The following is a 17,157-nucleotide window of genomic DNA, read 5'->3' on the forward strand; positions in this document are numbered from 1 at the left end:
CTCGTGATTGGTAGAATTTAAGAAATAATTGTATTTCAACCTAAATTTTCGCTAGCTTACCACAAAAAGATATGCCAATAATTCTACCAGGAGTTTTTGGCAAGCTATCTATTGGCGTACAAAATCAGTTTTGTAGTGACACAGTTGTATTGGGCACATTTGTTCACATTCATATTTTCTGCCGCACCATTATCATTCTTTGAATTTTTCTTGCCGCACCATTACTTCTTGTAAAAAAATTGTAATAACTTATAAACGGCTGACTCCAGAGTAAAAGTTTTTATGAGAAAGTGACGCGTGAGGCATATCAAACGTATGATTTAGAGGAAAAATATATTTTATGACATTAGATAGAAAGATAGTAAGTTGTTTTTTTTTTTGTTTCGAAGGTAGACTATTTTTCCTTTGATTATATGGAAATGTTGTGGAATGTTACTCGTAACGAGAAATTATTCGAATAAAAACAACATTTCTTCAGCATGCTCTAATGTAAAATCTCTTCTTAAAATATGCAAGCACTGCAAAAAAGCTCAATTACATTCTGCAACCGAGAACTTGATGGCCGTCTGTTGCACACGATTAAATCACGTGTATCGTGGTTGCAATTCAACCTCAGCCCGACACTCTTTCCGACTTAATCTAGCCTGCCGCCAAACGTAGCTCCATCGCACAACCACGTGTATAGGGAAAGCCGCCCATTTATTGCCGTCCTGCCGGAGAGTATCAAAACATACACAGAGATCGCCTGCACCTATCAACAAGAGATAATCTTTACTGGCTAGAATTTTACGCGACAAACTATATCCACCTATTCCGCAACAGCCGGCGATGGACGACAGAGCGCTCAATGCTCGTATTATAGCGCTATAAATCGAGTGATAACAGTGTTGACTCGCTCTACGCGGTTTTGATTGTTTGTTATATCAAACATCAAACTTCTTTGGATGAGTGATTCTCACTGACCTGTTGTTATTTTTAATGAAAAGGCAAACTATCACTCCTTTTAAAATTTGCGATAAAAGTTACTCAAAGTTTAACCACGCTAAAAGAAGCTTGTCTGCGCAAATATAGTTTTAGCGAATGCAATGACTTAACTCGCGAGTGCGGAGGGCGAACGGTGTGCGACCGGTTCAATTCGCTTCACTAGCTTAGTTTGGTTCGCGACGTCCTTCAAACGGTTTCGTTTATTCTCTCTAGAGCTAGGCCAGGAACCACCCTTTCTCGTGGCGTTGCAGGTGGCTCCAGAAGATTTCGCTGCTAGATAAAGTTCTTTTCGGTAGCAGTTTTTCCGGCCGTATTTTGACTACCGATCAGTGGAATTGTTCCAACTGTGCATTAATAATTAGGCAGCGAGTAAAGGTAATAGAGCATCGATCGGTGTGATTTAAAACGCGAAAAATAGCGAAGTTAGAATTGAAATGTTGGGGAATTTTTTCACTCACGAATTACGTAATGGTGAAAGAGTGCAAAAGTTTTGTTTTTCACTGCGTAGCCCAAAGTGATGCTTGCCATTGGGATAAAGGTTAACCGTCTGAAGGTCAGACTAGTGAATCATGATCGTGGTTGTGATGTGAACTGTGGCATTGCAATGCTGGAAGTATGAAGTCAGACGGTTCGAGCAACTGCAAACTCATAAACCACGAATACTTTGCTGTTCGAGTGCTAATTAATTAACACTTGGGGGGTTTCAATAAATGATTGTGAACGATGGATATCAGTCATATGGCTGAAGAAGTATTTGGAAAAATCGCCTCTAGCAGCTGTTTACATAACTTGGAAAGACGATGGGTGATGGTGTATTTATAGATCGGAGATTCCTCTATTTTATAACAGCGCCCATCGCATCTCGGTCAATACTTTTGATAGTGCACTAGTGCAACATTTGCGCGCTTTGAATGTAACCACTTTCAGGCAAAGGTGATCGTTCGTTTTATCTACCATGTACCTAATTCAATCCGGTGTGTGTTTAATTTTAACTATTGGTGCCAGCCAACTGCCAAGAAAGGATCTACCGAAAGTGAGTCGGAATGCATGTCAAGCACGTAGTATCGACATGCAGCTTATGTCACGTGAATACAATGTTGTCCGCCGGCGACCTTATAGAACGCATAAACGGTGTCTGCTACCAGTGCAGTGCTCTGATATCAGCTGATCAATGAATATTTGAAAAAAAAAGATCTTGTTTTTAAAGTCGCTCAATGATCCAACAAGTGGCATTCTCCGTTCTTCACGGCTTCATTTGCTGCCTTCCTCTTGCCTGTCGTTGTAGCATGCGTTGTGATTTTTTCCATTCACAAACAAAGGTTGGCGTATTTAGTGATGATGACGCATCATGCCGCTCGTGTATGGAAAAACGTGATCGTATCGTGGAAATGTGAAGTCATCGCGATTAAGCTTAGTCATGGTGTGCCGTTTGCTGAAATGTTTTCGCCATAAAATGAATTCTGTTGATATACTATAAAATGGTTGTGTGTTATCCGGAGCGTACAGCGTGTGACGATGGCGATTTGAACGATTTGTGACAACTTTGCGCATTGTGCAAATCAAAAGAAACTGTTTTGTAAAAAAATAATTCAAACAATTTCTAGTGTCATCAAACATGTTTTCCTAATTCCTCAGTAAAATTTGCTGTTAAGATAATTTTAGCTTGTTATCGAATGAAAAATGAAATGAAAATTTGTGAAAATAAAAACAAATATTCGAATGTTATAGCATTTTGTACAGCATGCTTCTTTAACTATTAATATGATGCTCGTGTAAAAACATGTACGAAAAAATACGATTAATTGATGTAATGAAGACGCTTGGATGTGTAACGTGTGATAAAAACTTACAAATCTTGCACCATACTGAAGGAAGCAGAAATCTTTAGCCTATGCGTTTTCGGTTTTTGACAAATGTGCCAACGACCTTCTCAGATATGACTTAAAATTTTGGGAGTTATTCATATAAGGGTACTATGGAGAAATCCCAACTTTTGTGCTGATTGGACCACTCCTGCGCTGCGTGGGATCCTCCCCTTCTTGATAAAAGAGCCCGTCAAAAACTCTTATTATGGCTACAAATAGCTACTTGACTTTTACTATAAATATCTCTGTGTGATAAGTGTTTTCCATGTAAAGTTTTCTCATGAACACGATGAAATTGTTGAATTAGAAATCAAAATATTCTTTTTCACCGAAAAACATTGCATAAATAACATGTTTTGCTTATAACACCTCACGATGATAAGTATTTTTCGTGTAAAACTTTCCCAGGAGCACGATTAAGTTACCAAATTCGAAAATAAAATATACTTACATTAATGCAATTAATTTTATGAATGAAAAATAAACACAAATGGCAACTCTGTCGCCTAGAATTGATACTTCTTTTAGATTTTTTGATCATTTTTCTTCAAATATAATGTATCTCTTTGTTTTGAGACTGGCTTTGATTTTTGTTCAAAGAAATACCAATTTTAAATTAAATTAAAATCATAATTATTTAAACAGGGTACGTCTTCGTTACATTTTTTCACAGAATGCAACCTAACTTAAATTAAAGTAGTTCTACGTCGAAACAGTGATTTCGATGCATGAACAGAAGCAGCATTTTTAGACAGCTGTGAAATTATTACCCAATACCCCTTTTGTATTATTTTTTTTTAACTTAATTTTTATTCTCAAAAATAAACGTATTAAGAAATGGAAAGTTTTTTCTTCAGCAAAAATATAATTTAATAGCTTTTGTCGAATGAAGTGTCTTATTTTTTGACGTAGAACTACGTCTCCCAGAAGGTCCATGGAATGGATTCTTCTTAGTTCACTTTAGATTCTCCATAAAGTAGGGGTACTGCTCCATTATTCATCTCAGCCCATATATTCATCTCATACAACATGAAAACACAATTGAAAACAGAAAAAATGCATATTTTCTAACTAAATCGATCTGCTAATACATGGAATGGATTCTTCTTAGTTCACTTTAGATTTCTCATAAAGTAGAATCTGCAAAAACTCATTTAAAAGCTCTAAATTTGATATAATAGTCTAGTCAGACATCTGCACTCAAAAACTCATTTATTTCAATCATCTGCCTCAGGAAATAAAATCCGCGCATTGTTCAATACGGCTACAACGGGACTCGTTCAGCAGCCAACCAAAGTTTCTTTCATCACTAGCGGACCACTTTTCATTTTAATTCACTAAACAAAATCACTTACTACACTAAGAACACTTTAATCTTTGAAATGTTCACCTCAAATTTCCTAAAACAAGCTTGAATTAGCAGAAATATAAGAAATGAATTTCTACAATTCCTAAATTTCAACTGTATGTATTCTCATCTGTTTTCACTGCGTTGAAGAAAATCAAAAGTTGCCAAATCAGTTTCTGTTAATACGAAAAAATCATACTGAAATGTTGAATTATTCCGACATAACTGACATAAATCTACAGCACTGTAGTGGTTACCTAGGTTACCAATTTTGCACGTAAACAACTACAGCGGATATCTAGGTAACCTACTACGACGGGCCGCGGCTACGTTCATTCATGATAATGTGATTCATTCATGATTAACAGTGGGATGAATATGGGGGCGTCGTGAGATGAGTAATTGAGCAGTGATTCAAGTTTTGAGATAGATATGAAAGCGTTGTGAAAAATGGTTTGTTTCCCAAAATTCAGGATAAATCTAGCTAATTTTACTACATTTACCATGCTAAACGATTCCATAAGAGCTCGTAAGCATATTTAGTTTATTTGTTCAATGATTTCCTGCAAATTTGGTGTTTAATCCGTGCATTCTTCGTGAATATCGGCTTAATGAGATGAATAATGGAGCAGTTCCCCTAAATCGATTAGTTTTCAATAGATTTCCTTCGGTTTTTCAGCAATAGATGGGAAAATCATCTATGCATCTGCCTAAATACATAAAATTGTAATTTGATTATTAGAACTATTGTACTATTTAAAATTGCCAAGCCTTGTTGAAACGTCGATTACGATTTCTGATTGGTCGCTTCACACTTGCTTTCCCAAACATGATCGACAGAAAATTTCTTTCTTTTGGGTTATATAAGAGCCTGCTTCTTCAGCAGTAGATACAGCGGCACTATGTGTCTAAGAAAAAAGCTTATTTTGTGCGTAGCGGCAGCATAAGCCCCGAAGTCCGATTACGAAGGCTATGTTTATCTTCAAGTCCCCTGCTAGAGACTTGTAATTCATAAGTTCTTGTACGTGCGAAGAAACTGAAGTCCGTCCGGAGAGAAAGAGTTTTCTTCTCCGATTTTTCTCTCTTTCATTCTCTAGCTTTTTATTTCTTGGCCTTGTTTTTGTCACTTTTTATTTCATGGCTTTTTTTTGTAACCTATAGTTACCAAGAAAAAAAACTTTATTGCCATGTTTTTGTCGCCTACTATTTCTTAAGCAGGCATTACACGAAGCAAATATTTGCCGTTTTTTGGTACGAAATTTCTTTGCACAAAATAAAATCCGTACTAAAAATAGCAAATATTTGCTTCGTATAATACCTGCTTTAGCCTTGTTTTGTCACCTATAGTTACCAAGAAAAATCACAGGAGGGTTGTGTGCAAAGCCACAACCGCAAGGTTGAAGTAGAATACTTTTACACAGCTCTACTTACGGCTGTACATTAACCTACGGCCGGGCGAATCGGTTCGCGCCGCTTTTCGCGTTTAGCCTGGCAGAGGCTTAACACAATAGAAAGGTGTTTTCTCATTGAAAATTAGACACGGCTTTACTGGAGTAAGTGTTGGCAAATGCATCTACCGCTAATACCGCCGCTATCGTACGAAAGCGCGTCGTTTCATGTGGGGAATAATATCAACAACGAAAAATGACGCGCGTCTAAGCACACCCGAACTGTTTCGCCGTGCCGCTTCCATTTACTCCTTATAACATCGGCCTCAGGGAAGTACCGGCTGCACTTACCGCTGAGGCTGTTACCATACTGCTACTGGTACCCAAAGCTGTTAAGTCTTCAAACTAAGTGTTTTATTTGTCCTCAAGAGAACAATTGTTCAATTACATATCCGATATAATGCAATTGCATCTCTGTAATGTTACCGACAGTAATATTCTTCTGAACAAAATGATCCAAATTTTCCATTAGAGGGAGTGCCGGCTGATGTACGGCAAAAATCTCGCCCGATCGCTCGCGTTGGCGTTCAGCCTGGCACAGGCCTGAGACGTGGTGACCAACCACAGGGCAAGTGATTTGTTTAATTTGAAGGCAGCCACAGGCGCAACCCACTGCTATCCTCTGTTACTGCTGAGTGCTGATATCTGCTGCTACTGATGTCAACGTTGTGGACGGTCCATCCAGCACACCTTCCGACTAATGAATGTAGCTAGTTTTCCCAGGAACACTCTTTTATAGTCGATGGGTGCTACGAAATAGGACACGCCCTTTAGTTCAGTTTTTCAATTCTCTAATGTTCTGCAGACGAATTATTCCACAATTCGCATTTGATTTTTGTATCCAGCGAATAAACACCGATGGTGCTCTCACACACGCAACGATTTATCCCTAACCGTATTGCGGCTTGTAACATCAAGTGATTACGTTTGCTTGCTGTTGCGTGTTGCATCATGTTGCAACTTGGAAGCTGGGAGACGACGAAATTCTGTTCATGCTGATTGATTGAATCGACTTCATACTAGCTCTGCATAGTCGAACTAACTGCTTTTGTGAATGCGTTCTAACAGGGCAGTTTGTTATTCAAAGTCGGTTATGCTGATCACGGCCTTTGCGCTACCCCAACAGTGGGGGGTTAACTCAATAAAGTATAAATTAGACAACTACAACAGAATTTGATTGCATCCCGCACAGAATGTCTGCTTGTGTTGATTTCAGAAAATTATTAACCTTCAATTATTTGTTTATTTGCCTTGAAAAAGGCATTTTGCGGTTCAAAATCGGTTGCTAATCGTAACCTTTGAGTTGCCCCAACAGTGGGTGAATTAAGATACACGGACAACATGCTCTGTGGAAGCTATTTCACATTCAGTAAATTAGACGGGTGCGACAGATTTAAATTGCTAGGATCCAACACGAAATGCTTGCTTGCGTTGTCAAAAATTATCAACTTTCAATGACTAGTTTATTTACCTTGAAAAAGGCATTTTGATTTTCAAAATTTGATTTCCTGATGGCAATCTTCATACTGCTCCAACCCGGGGGGAATAATGGCAGTCTGGCGACACATGCTGAGAAGAACCGCGCTGCTCCTGAGACGTGGTGACCAACCACAGGGCTAGTGCTGCTGCTAAGGAAGGATGACTGCTGTTGTCGCTATATTGAACTATTATGAGCGGCTTCGGCTGAAACAGGCTCTTATATAGGCCAAATAGCATGTTTTCAATTGCAAGGTATATGATTCTGTCGACCGTGTTTGGGAAGCAATCATATAACGACCAATCAGAGGTCGAATTTTTCGTTTTGACAAGGCTTGACTATTTTCAATAGTACAATAGTGTGAATAATAAAATTACAATTATCTTCTTTTGGGAAGAATCTTAGAAGATTTTCCAACCTATTTCTACAAGAACGAAGGAAATTCATCGAATAATAACCGATTTATTAGCATTTGAAATTGGACATATTTTTCATTTTTTTCAGTTTTAGATTTTCATTTCACATACCTATGTAGCCGAACTTCCTGAGAGAAGTACTCCACTTCAAAAAAAAAAAAACGTTATTGCCATATTTTTGTCGCCTACTTAATTTGCTACCATGCGGTCGTCGTTGTTACTCCCACAGGCACTGTTACCAACTGTACAGATTTATCTGGAAATGTACAGATTTTCTCGTTTTTTTTCGGTACAGATTCTGTACCGTACAGATTACAGATTTCGAGAAAAAGTACAGATAAGTTCAGATTTTTTAAATGGTTAGAAAGAACTAGACAAAACTTTTTGGCCGACTCTGCAACGATACAATGAATGCGATCTTGCATTCCACGCACTTAAAGTTTACTGCCAGATCTCGGTAGTTTGCTGCCGAGAATGGCACCACTCGGTTAAAAAACGGCAGTTGTTACATATTTTCGTAAATCTCGATTTAACCAAACTAAAATGTTGGCACAAAATATCCGAAATATCGGTAGTGTTGCTGAGTTATGGGTTTCATTGTTTTTTGGCTGGATTTTCAGGAGATTGAACCGCAATGGCTCGGTAATATGCATTACCGAGCTCCATTCTAAAGTGTGCAAAAGTTTTATTGACAATGAGCTAGTAGTTTGCAATTAACATTAACTGAGTCAATGCAGTCCCACACACTTAAAATTTATTGCCGGGTCTCGGTAATTTTTGCCGAGAACGGCACCACTGAGCGCTCGGTTAAAAAAAGAATGACAGCTGTCACATTTTTTCGTAAATCTCGGTTTTCCTAACTGAAATTTTAGCACAAAATATCCGTAATCTCGGCAGTGATAGCTCGGTAATAATTTATGCCGATATTTCAGTTAAATTGAACCGAGTTTAACGAAAAAATGTGACAGCTGTCATTATTTTTTAAACCGAGCACTTAATGGTGCCGTTCTCGGCAAAAATTACCGAGACCCGGCAATAAATTTTAAGTGTGCAGTTTTCTCTAAGCAATTCACGTTGAATATAATTGCTGTATATATTTATAAAAAATAAAAACTTTAGGCTAGTGGTACAGATTTTGGTACAGATATTTCCGGAAATAGTACAGATGAAAAAGATTTTTGCAGCTCCCAGTACAGATGAAAATGTGGCAACATTGCCCACAGGAAACAAGGTGTCTAATATCAGCAGTTTATTCCGGCGAAGAAATATCGAGAAAGTCTCCTGTTTCAGACTACGCAGACTACGTCTGTCTGTGAGAATGAAGTTTTATGACTATATTCAATTCTGGGAAGGAATTTTCATGAAGACTTTTTCCGAGAAGACAAAACTTTTTATACCTACCGCTAAACGAATTGGAAAAGTCAATTTCCATTGGCACCCTTCTATACACCCTATGTTGTTCTCGATTTGATCATTCACGGTTTATTAGGCAGCACGCGCGTTCCATTGGATTTAAATACTGCTCTGTAGACCTTGGGCATACGCCGAATAAGTTTTTCGAGCGTTTCTTCTGCAATATTTCCCCAAGTCTTCTGTAAGCACTACCACAAATGGTCCACGTTTTGAGGTCACATCTGCTTCACTTGACGGTCCTAGCGCCGGGTGATTCAGTACTAAATTGTCTACAATGTAGAAGTCTTTAGTCTCCTGAACAAGTTTGCTGAACACCGCAACTTTCTATCAGGTCGGAATCGTGAGATTATTTAAGTTCAAAATACGACAAATTGTGTGCCCACTAGCGCCACATAGCGATAAAATTTCACACTGAATTGGCCACCATACCATAGCCTTTCCATACCATAGATCTCCCAGATAGTCTCGAGGTACGATGCTGGCCTAACAAGCCAGTCGTCGTAAGTTCGAGTCTCGGCTCGGGAGAGACTGTTATTGTCAGTAGGATCGTAGCGCTAGCCCCGCAATTGTCCTGTACACTAAACAGTCGGCTGCGAAGTCTGTGTATAATAAAACAGAAGGTCAAGTTCCGAATCGGAATGTAGCACCAGGGCTTTGCTTTGCTTTTACCATAGCCTTTGACCTTCTGAACAAGTGTGCTGACAACCACAACTTTCTAGGTTGTCAAAAACACGTGATATCCGCCTATTCCTGGTGATAAATATAAATATGCTACACTTTTCGGAAGGTTTTGCAATATTCAAACTGGGTGTTGCAGTACTCAGTAAGGGGCCATCCACATTTCACGTGGACAGTTTTTTGATGATTTTGACCCCCCCTCTCCCCCTCCGTGGACAACTGCCTATATAAATTCTGAAAAAATTATATAGACTGTAGACATCACACAACCTCCCTCCCAAAGCTGTCCACCTGAATAAATGCGGATGGCCCCTAAAGCGGTTCCAAGCTCATGACGGGTAGTGTATGTCGGCGCCACCAGCGTGGCTGGCGGAGACGTTACCAGCTACGCTTGGCGACGCCTAGAGTGTAGGTAAATTACGCTGGTCGACAAAAGCGAAAAAATGCTTCCCTAAAGCTCAAATTTGTAGTAGCTTTTTAACCCAAGCAAAGCAAAGCCTTTGTGTTGCATTCCGATTCGGAACTTGATCTTCTGTTTATTGTTAAACACAGACTTCGCAGCCAACTGTTCAATGTGACTATTGCGGAGCCAACGCTACGAGCCTACTGACACTAATAGTCTCTCCCTAGCCGAGACTCGAACCTACGGCGACTGGCTCGTTAGGCTAACATCGAACCTCGAGACCAACTGTATGGTGTTATCAATTAGGGTATCGGCTCTATTATCGTCAGGTTTTACCTATTATCGTCAGGGGGGTAAATGATGTCCAAGATCGTTAATTTCTTGCATAATGGTTCTTCATAATGCAGACTACCTCTCTGCAAAACATTAGTTCTCTATGACTTCATTAACCCCCGGACGATAATAGGTAAAACCTAACGATAATAGAGCTTCTCGAATAAAATTTAAAAGTGTCCATCTAAATGCTGATGTTTTCAAATATTTTATATTTTTGTACTTATGTATGGTATACAAATTATGTAACGCTCAAACTGTAGATTTCAGACCCTTCTCCCCCCTATGTAACAATAAGTGTAACAATAAGTAACATTTGATATGACTTCACCCCATTTAAAATTACGTAACACTAATCAACCTGAACCCTCCTAAAATTCGTAGTTTTTGTATACAAACTGTACATTTTGATGGTAATTAATGATTTCTGATGTAAATCAAATCAAAAACACTCTAAGTAAGCACATCGTTCAGTATATGTAGCCGTTTTTGAGATACAGTCAGGTTTTCATGCGGTTTTTTTACAGCGGATTTTCGAATTAACACCCTTTTTATACGCGGATTTTCGAATAAACACGATTTTTAAATGTAATTCAAAAGTTTTTACACGGTTTTTCGAATTAACGCGGGTTGGGATCCAAGAACGTGCTTGTTGAGCGGAGGCGGAGAGTTTTTTCGTTTAAGTCTTTTAATCGAAAAAATCGCCCTGCGAGAGATCCAGAATGACCGTCAAAGAGGACAATTTTGAATACTGGTTGTAGAGCGTCTCAGGTATTTTCTAAAACCTTTCTTAGTGGGTTTATTTTACGCCCTTTCGATTTTTTTTTGCTCAAAGAAGTACTCGCATTTTGCGCCGCATTTAGTTGTTCAAAGAAAACATTTTCAGCTCATAACACGAGTTTCTCATCTACGTTCAGAATGTGATAACGACTATTTCAAGATCATGGTAAGATAATTTAGCAAGCATAAGAGCGTTCCGTTTCATTCCATGGCATTCGCGCTGGGACAGACGCTGTTATTAGCCGCCCTGATCTGGAGAACAAATATGCAAATATTTACTTTTACATAATATTTGCTATCTATTCTACCTTTCAATACAGTTTTTCTTCTTTGTGAAAATGCAAGAATTACTCGGATAACAACAAAATAGAATATCGCATCGATTTTACAGGACCACTGTTTATATACTAGCTGTAAAGCTTCATTACAAAATGATTAAAAGTCTAAAAACAAATTCACGTAACGAAAGCTAACCGAACCGCATCCGACTATTTCTAGACAACTTTCACTTTTGTGTTGGACGTTTGCCAGTTGGGCGAATATTATGTACAGCATCGATAATGAATTTTAAGCACTTAATCTAATGAAGACAAACAATCGAATTAGTTATTCCATACTTATTTTAATTCATATAAATTGATTTAAAGGTAAAGCTTTTCGTTTATTTTCCACTTAAATACAAATCAATCAACTATCTTCTACTTTCATCCTTCTAGACATAAGCCATGGCTTCGCGACTGAGAAGGTTCGGCATTACGGCCGCAGGCGTCGCCCTAGGCGCTGCTCTGACCACTTACGCGTTGAAAACCAGCGATATTTCGCCACATCATGTAAGTTGTGCTTTATTTTGCCGGCTGAGGTTTTACCGGTTTTCCTTTCCTTTATTTTTGGCACAGGTTCAAATGGAAGAGCAACGGGTGCGCCGCAAGCGAACGTTGCCATCCCGTGCCGACCAGGTGAAGGCCCTGCAGAGTGGTGAAGAGTTCGATGTGCTGATCATCGGTGGAGGCGCTACCGGGGCGGGTTGTGCCTTGGATGCGGTGACCCGTGGGCTAAAGACGGCCTTGGTTGAGCGGGACGATTTTGCCAGCGGTACGTCGTCCAAGTCGACTAAATTGATTCACGGTGGCGTGCGGTACCTGCAAAAAGCTATCCTGGGGGTAAGTGCCATATAAATGGCAAAGTATCCATTAATTTAATATAATTTTCAGTTGGATATAGAACAATACCGAATGGTGAAGGAAGCTCTGCATGAGCGTGCGTCGATGCTACGGTCGGCTCCACACTTGACCCGGCCGTTGCCGATAATGTTGCCAGTCTATACGTGAGTTTGTTGAATTCGAATCCCTAAAGCGTTTATCGTAACTTAGCTTCATTCCAGGTGGTGGGAAATTCCTTACTTCTGGGTGGGCATTAAGGCCTACGACTTCGTGGCTGGCGATCGTAACGTCAAGAGTTCGTACTACCTGTCCCGGGAGGATGCCTTGGAATTGTTCCCTATGCTGAGGGGTGACAAGCTGCGTGGTGCCATCGTTTACTACGATGGTCAACAAGATGACGCAAGAATGTGCTTGGCCATCTCACTAACAGCAGCCCGACACGGAGCCGCTATTACGAACCACGTCGAAGTGTTGGAACTGCTGAAGAAGAAAAACGCAGCCGGAAAGAACGTTCTGTGTGGAGCCAAGGTCCGTGATAACATCACCAAGAAGGAGTGGACCATTAAGGCAAAGTGCATTATCAATGCCACCGGGCCGTTTACGGATTCGATTCGACAGATGGATAACCCGACCGTCAAAGAGATCTGCTGTCCAAGCTCAGGAGTTCACATAGTGCTTCCCGGCTACTACAGTCCGGCTCAGATGGGTTTGCTGGATCCTTCGACTTCCGATGGGCGTGTGATTTTCTTCCTACCGTGGTTGAATGGTACGATCGCCGGAACAACGGATGCTCCTTGTGACGTCACTCCCAGTCCGGCTCCAAGCGAGGAAGATATTCAGTTCATTCTGAGTGAGATTAAGAATTATCTCAACAAAGATGTTGACGTGCGTCGAGGTGACGTGCTGTCGGCCTGGAGTGGCATTCGGCCGTTGGTTTCGGACCCGAACAAGGGCGATACGCAATCGTTGGCTCGTAATCATATTGTTCATGTTAGTGATTCGAACTTGGTTACGATTGCTGGCGGAAAATGGACAACGTATCGTGCCATGGCGGAACATACGATGGATGCTGCCATTAAGGCATGTGACTTGAAACCGGAACGTGGATGCGTTACCGATGGACTGTTGATTGAGGGCGCGCAAGGTTGGACTCCGACTATGTACATTCGGTTGGTGCAGGATTTGGGGCTGGAAGTTGAGGTTGCCAAACATTTGGCTATCTCCTACGGAGATCGTGCATTCGCTGTGGCCAAGATGGCTTCGCTTACCGGCAAGCGGTGGCCCATCATCGGCAAGAAGCTGCATCCCGAGTTTCCGTACATCGATGCTGAGGTTCGGTACGGTGTTCGTGAGTATGCTTGCAGCTGCGTGGATATGATCGCCCGTCGCCTCCGTTTGTCGTTTTTGAACGTTCAGGCGGCAAGTGAAGCTTTACCGTACATTGCTGACATTATGGCTGAAGAGCTGAAGTGGTCTAAGGAAGAGAGGGAGGTAAGTTTGGAGCAATGGCATGAAACTCCTCTATAGTTCATATTATTACTTACTATCTGTACATTTCAGAAACAAATCAAGGAATGCGAGCATTTCCTGCAGACGCAGATGGGTCAACAGGTTAATCGTCAGCTGAAGGAGAAGATTCCCATCAATCTGTCCAAGGATGAAGTTAACCAGTATACCAAGCGCTTCGAGACGATCGACAAGGACAAGAAGGGATACGTTTCGATCACAGACATTAAGCGAGCCATGAAAGTAATATTTTCTAGTATAATAAATAATGGTATTCTTATATCCTTTTTGATTTACAGTCATTCGGCGATGCTGAGGTCAGTGGTGAGGAGCTGCACGAAATTCTCCGCGAAATCGATTCCAACATGAACGGACAGGTGGAGTTGGATGAATATCTACAGGTACAATTTCATCGGCTGACATTGTTTATCCAGTGTTGTTATTAAATTATCGAAATTATCACCCGTAGATGATGTCCGCCATCAAGTCCGGCAATATCTCGCATTCGCGTTTCGCAGCCGTTGCCGAACAGGAGGAGATCCGCAAGGAGCAGGAACGACTGCGGAAGCAAATCACCGTCGACCGTTCGGGAGGCGGTCTGTAAACTTGTTCAGTTATCTTTTGTTTTCAATTTCGATTGATCGATGAACCGCTTCGGTTTTCGTTTCGTTTTTCATCACTTTTAAGGTAAATGAGTGCGTATGTGCTATGATAGATGTTTCCTTTTCTTTCTAGGTCAACGAAAGTAATCTAAAGCATGTGAATTAAAGTGAAAGTTGCATTATCAACCGGAGTGCAATTTTTTACAAGAAGCTAAGTCGGCTCGGTTTGAGCTGCGTTGGCTTCTGCAGATGATTTTTTTTTCTGTTTAATTTGCCTGCCATTTTCTGTCTATGTGTTGCTGTAAATATTAATCGCAAAAGAAAAACCCATCGACGATCCTCAGGAAGGGATCTCCATTGTATACCTTCACAGCCTTCGATGATGAAGTTATTTATGAACCATTACAAATAGGATAGGTAACAGTTAACAGCATTTCCCTAAGTGTGAGCGTAGTTCCTGCACATTTCATCGAATAATTTCGTTAGTTTTGTTTCGCGTTTCAATTGGATTGGACATTTCTCTTGTTTTGAATTTGGCCGAAATGATTATGTGTTCCTTCTATCATAGTTTTTAATTGTTTTAGTTTTTATTCTATCTTTGACTAAACAAATTTGTGAATTCATCACTGCATTTACGTGTTGAATCTTCGTTGTATTGTATCGACATTAATCGATAGTTTATCCTTCTAGGAAAGATGCCCGCCAACTAATTTATATCGGTACAACAGTAGCACAGTTTATTTATTGACACCGTCATCAACAAGCAAAATCAACCCATCATCATCACGACAAAGCACATAGATAGTATTCAGCGAAATTCGAAACAATGAACTTTTGTGTCAATTGGATGTGATATGACTCAATTCGGTGCACTGTTGTAGCAGGAAGCGCACGAAACTTTTGCGTAAGGACTGTTGCTAAGAACTTTCCGGTTAAAACTGTTATTTAACATGTCTTGTTATTTATATGTAAGATTAAGAGTGACCTGTTCGAATGTATCAAAACTGTTCCAGGCGTATTTTTTTTAAATATATACAAATCGCCTGTGTGTAACGGTTCCGGACTCTAAAAAAACGCACTTGCAGTAAAACTGTGTACTTTCTTGAAAGCCTGAAATCATTTTAAAGTGTGTGTGTGTCAGTTAATGTACAATTTCGTTATCGACGCAATTCGAGCAAATAAAGGATTTGAAATCAAAAAGAATACAGCTATGGGTTGCATTTTCGTAGTAAGTACAGTCGAATAATAGCGACATCTTAAGAGACCGTCGTTATAGAGAAATGTCGCCATAGAATGAATAATTTTTATTATTGTGAAGCAGAAGGGACCATTGAGAATGTCGCTATAGAGAGATTTGTCGCTATATAAATTGTCGTAATAGAGAGATTTGACTGTAATATGAAAGAAATTATCCCTCCAGTGGAGATCATTAAGTTTCTAAAGTTGGTGTTGAGATTAGGAGTCTGTTTCTTGACTTATACTGATCCACAAAAGCGAAAAAACGATGCCCTAAAATGATTAAAGCTTTTTGATTGGTGCCCCTAGTACAGTCATATTTCGATATAAGGCTACCTCGATATAACCTTACTCGATATAACGTGACTTTTACCTCGATATAACGTAACTTTTTTAAATATCTTAAAATTAAAGTACAACAAGTTCGATGTTCTGAATAAATGTTTTTAGTAAGTTTTAGAACCAATGAAATGTTTGTTTGCGAAAATGGTCTTAAAGGGACATAAGACAGGTTTATATATACTGTTAGGTGACGGGAAACAAGCTTTTGCGCATCCTTGAGTAACCATTATCCATTATTACAAAAGTTCACATCAATGGTTAACGTTATTCTTATTCCCTAACAAAAAAAAAACATTAAATATTCCGCATCAATGAAACTTTTTTTTCGTGCTTCGATTTAACAATTCATGGTATCGACTGAGGGATTGTATCAGGGGCTGTTTTTCGGTTTCGCAGTCTTTCAGCAATAAAACGAATTAATATCGCTCTTTCAACCAACGTTTCGGTGTATATTGCACCTTCAGACAAGACATTATAAAAATTACAAAATTACGCAAAATATGACATCACAAAAATCTTACAGAACATACATCGTTTTCGTCATACAAGCTTCGGCATCAGCATTCCTGTCTTATTTACTAATTACTATGCTGTCAATCTATAAAATAACATAAAGACATTCATGCACTGTAGCCCATAAAACAATAAGCAATCAATCTAAACTTAACAAATTGACTCTGTTACAAACTTTCTTCACCACCCTTTCAACCACTAACTTAAATTCAATTCAAAATAAAGCGAAAAAGTGTGGATTAACAGTGGGCGCAATACATATGGGCATTAGCTATTAGCTATTACAGTTTGCTATTGGGTTTCGTTTGCTGATGTATGCGTGTTCTCTGTTGGGAACTGTTTGTTAAGTGTGTGTAGTACCCCTGCATACATGGAGCTCAGATTGTCAATATCGCACCGTTTGTTCACTGCATGTTTGGTGTTTACAATCTGACAGACTTCTAAAATGGGAAGAGCTAATTTTCGTCATTTTTTTTTAGTTTGAGTTTTAGAGCCACACTTCATGTTACTTATTTATGCGTCCCAAGCATCCCCACCGTAGTGTTGCATAGGGCCTTGAAAAGTCGGACAATAGCTTTTTAGTATTCAATGAATAACAAAAAGCAGCAGATCCCTAAAAATTTTTCCAATAAATATCGAAACATCAACTGCGA

General features: G+C 39.5%; 1 protein-coding gene across 3 annotated transcripts; it reads left to right on the forward strand.

Moving 5' to 3' along the window:
• Positions 1–1,122: 1,122 nt before the first annotated feature.
• LOC129732947 (glycerol-3-phosphate dehydrogenase, mitochondrial) lies at positions 1,123–15,797 on the forward strand. Of its 3 annotated transcripts, none has more exons than XM_055694421.1 (10): positions 1,123–1,359; positions 11,862–11,975; positions 12,042–12,305; positions 12,357–12,469; positions 12,527–13,796; positions 13,866–14,054; positions 14,111–14,212; positions 14,281–14,407; positions 14,547–14,857; positions 15,104–15,797. In XM_055694421.1, the coding sequence occupies exons 2-9, from the start codon at positions 11,871–11,873 to the stop codon at positions 14,558–14,560; spliced, it is 2,184 nt and encodes a 727-aa protein (XP_055550396.1). In that variant the 5' UTR covers positions 1,123–1,359; positions 11,862–11,870; the 3' UTR covers positions 14,561–14,857; positions 15,104–15,797. The 3 variants fall into 3 exon arrangements, with proteins under 3 accessions (XP_055550396.1, XP_055550395.1, XP_055550397.1); XM_055694420.1 differs by having other exon boundaries at positions 14,547–14,830; XM_055694422.1 differs by lacking the exon at positions 14,547–14,857 and having other exon boundaries at positions 14,281–14,498.
• Positions 15,798–17,157: the final 1,360 nt, after the last annotated feature.

Source organism: Wyeomyia smithii, chromosome 3, assembly GCF_029784165.1.
Source record: "Wyeomyia smithii strain HCP4-BCI-WySm-NY-G18 chromosome 3, ASM2978416v1, whole genome shotgun sequence".
Taxonomy (NCBI): Eukaryota; Metazoa; Arthropoda; class Insecta; order Diptera; family Culicidae; genus Wyeomyia; species Wyeomyia smithii.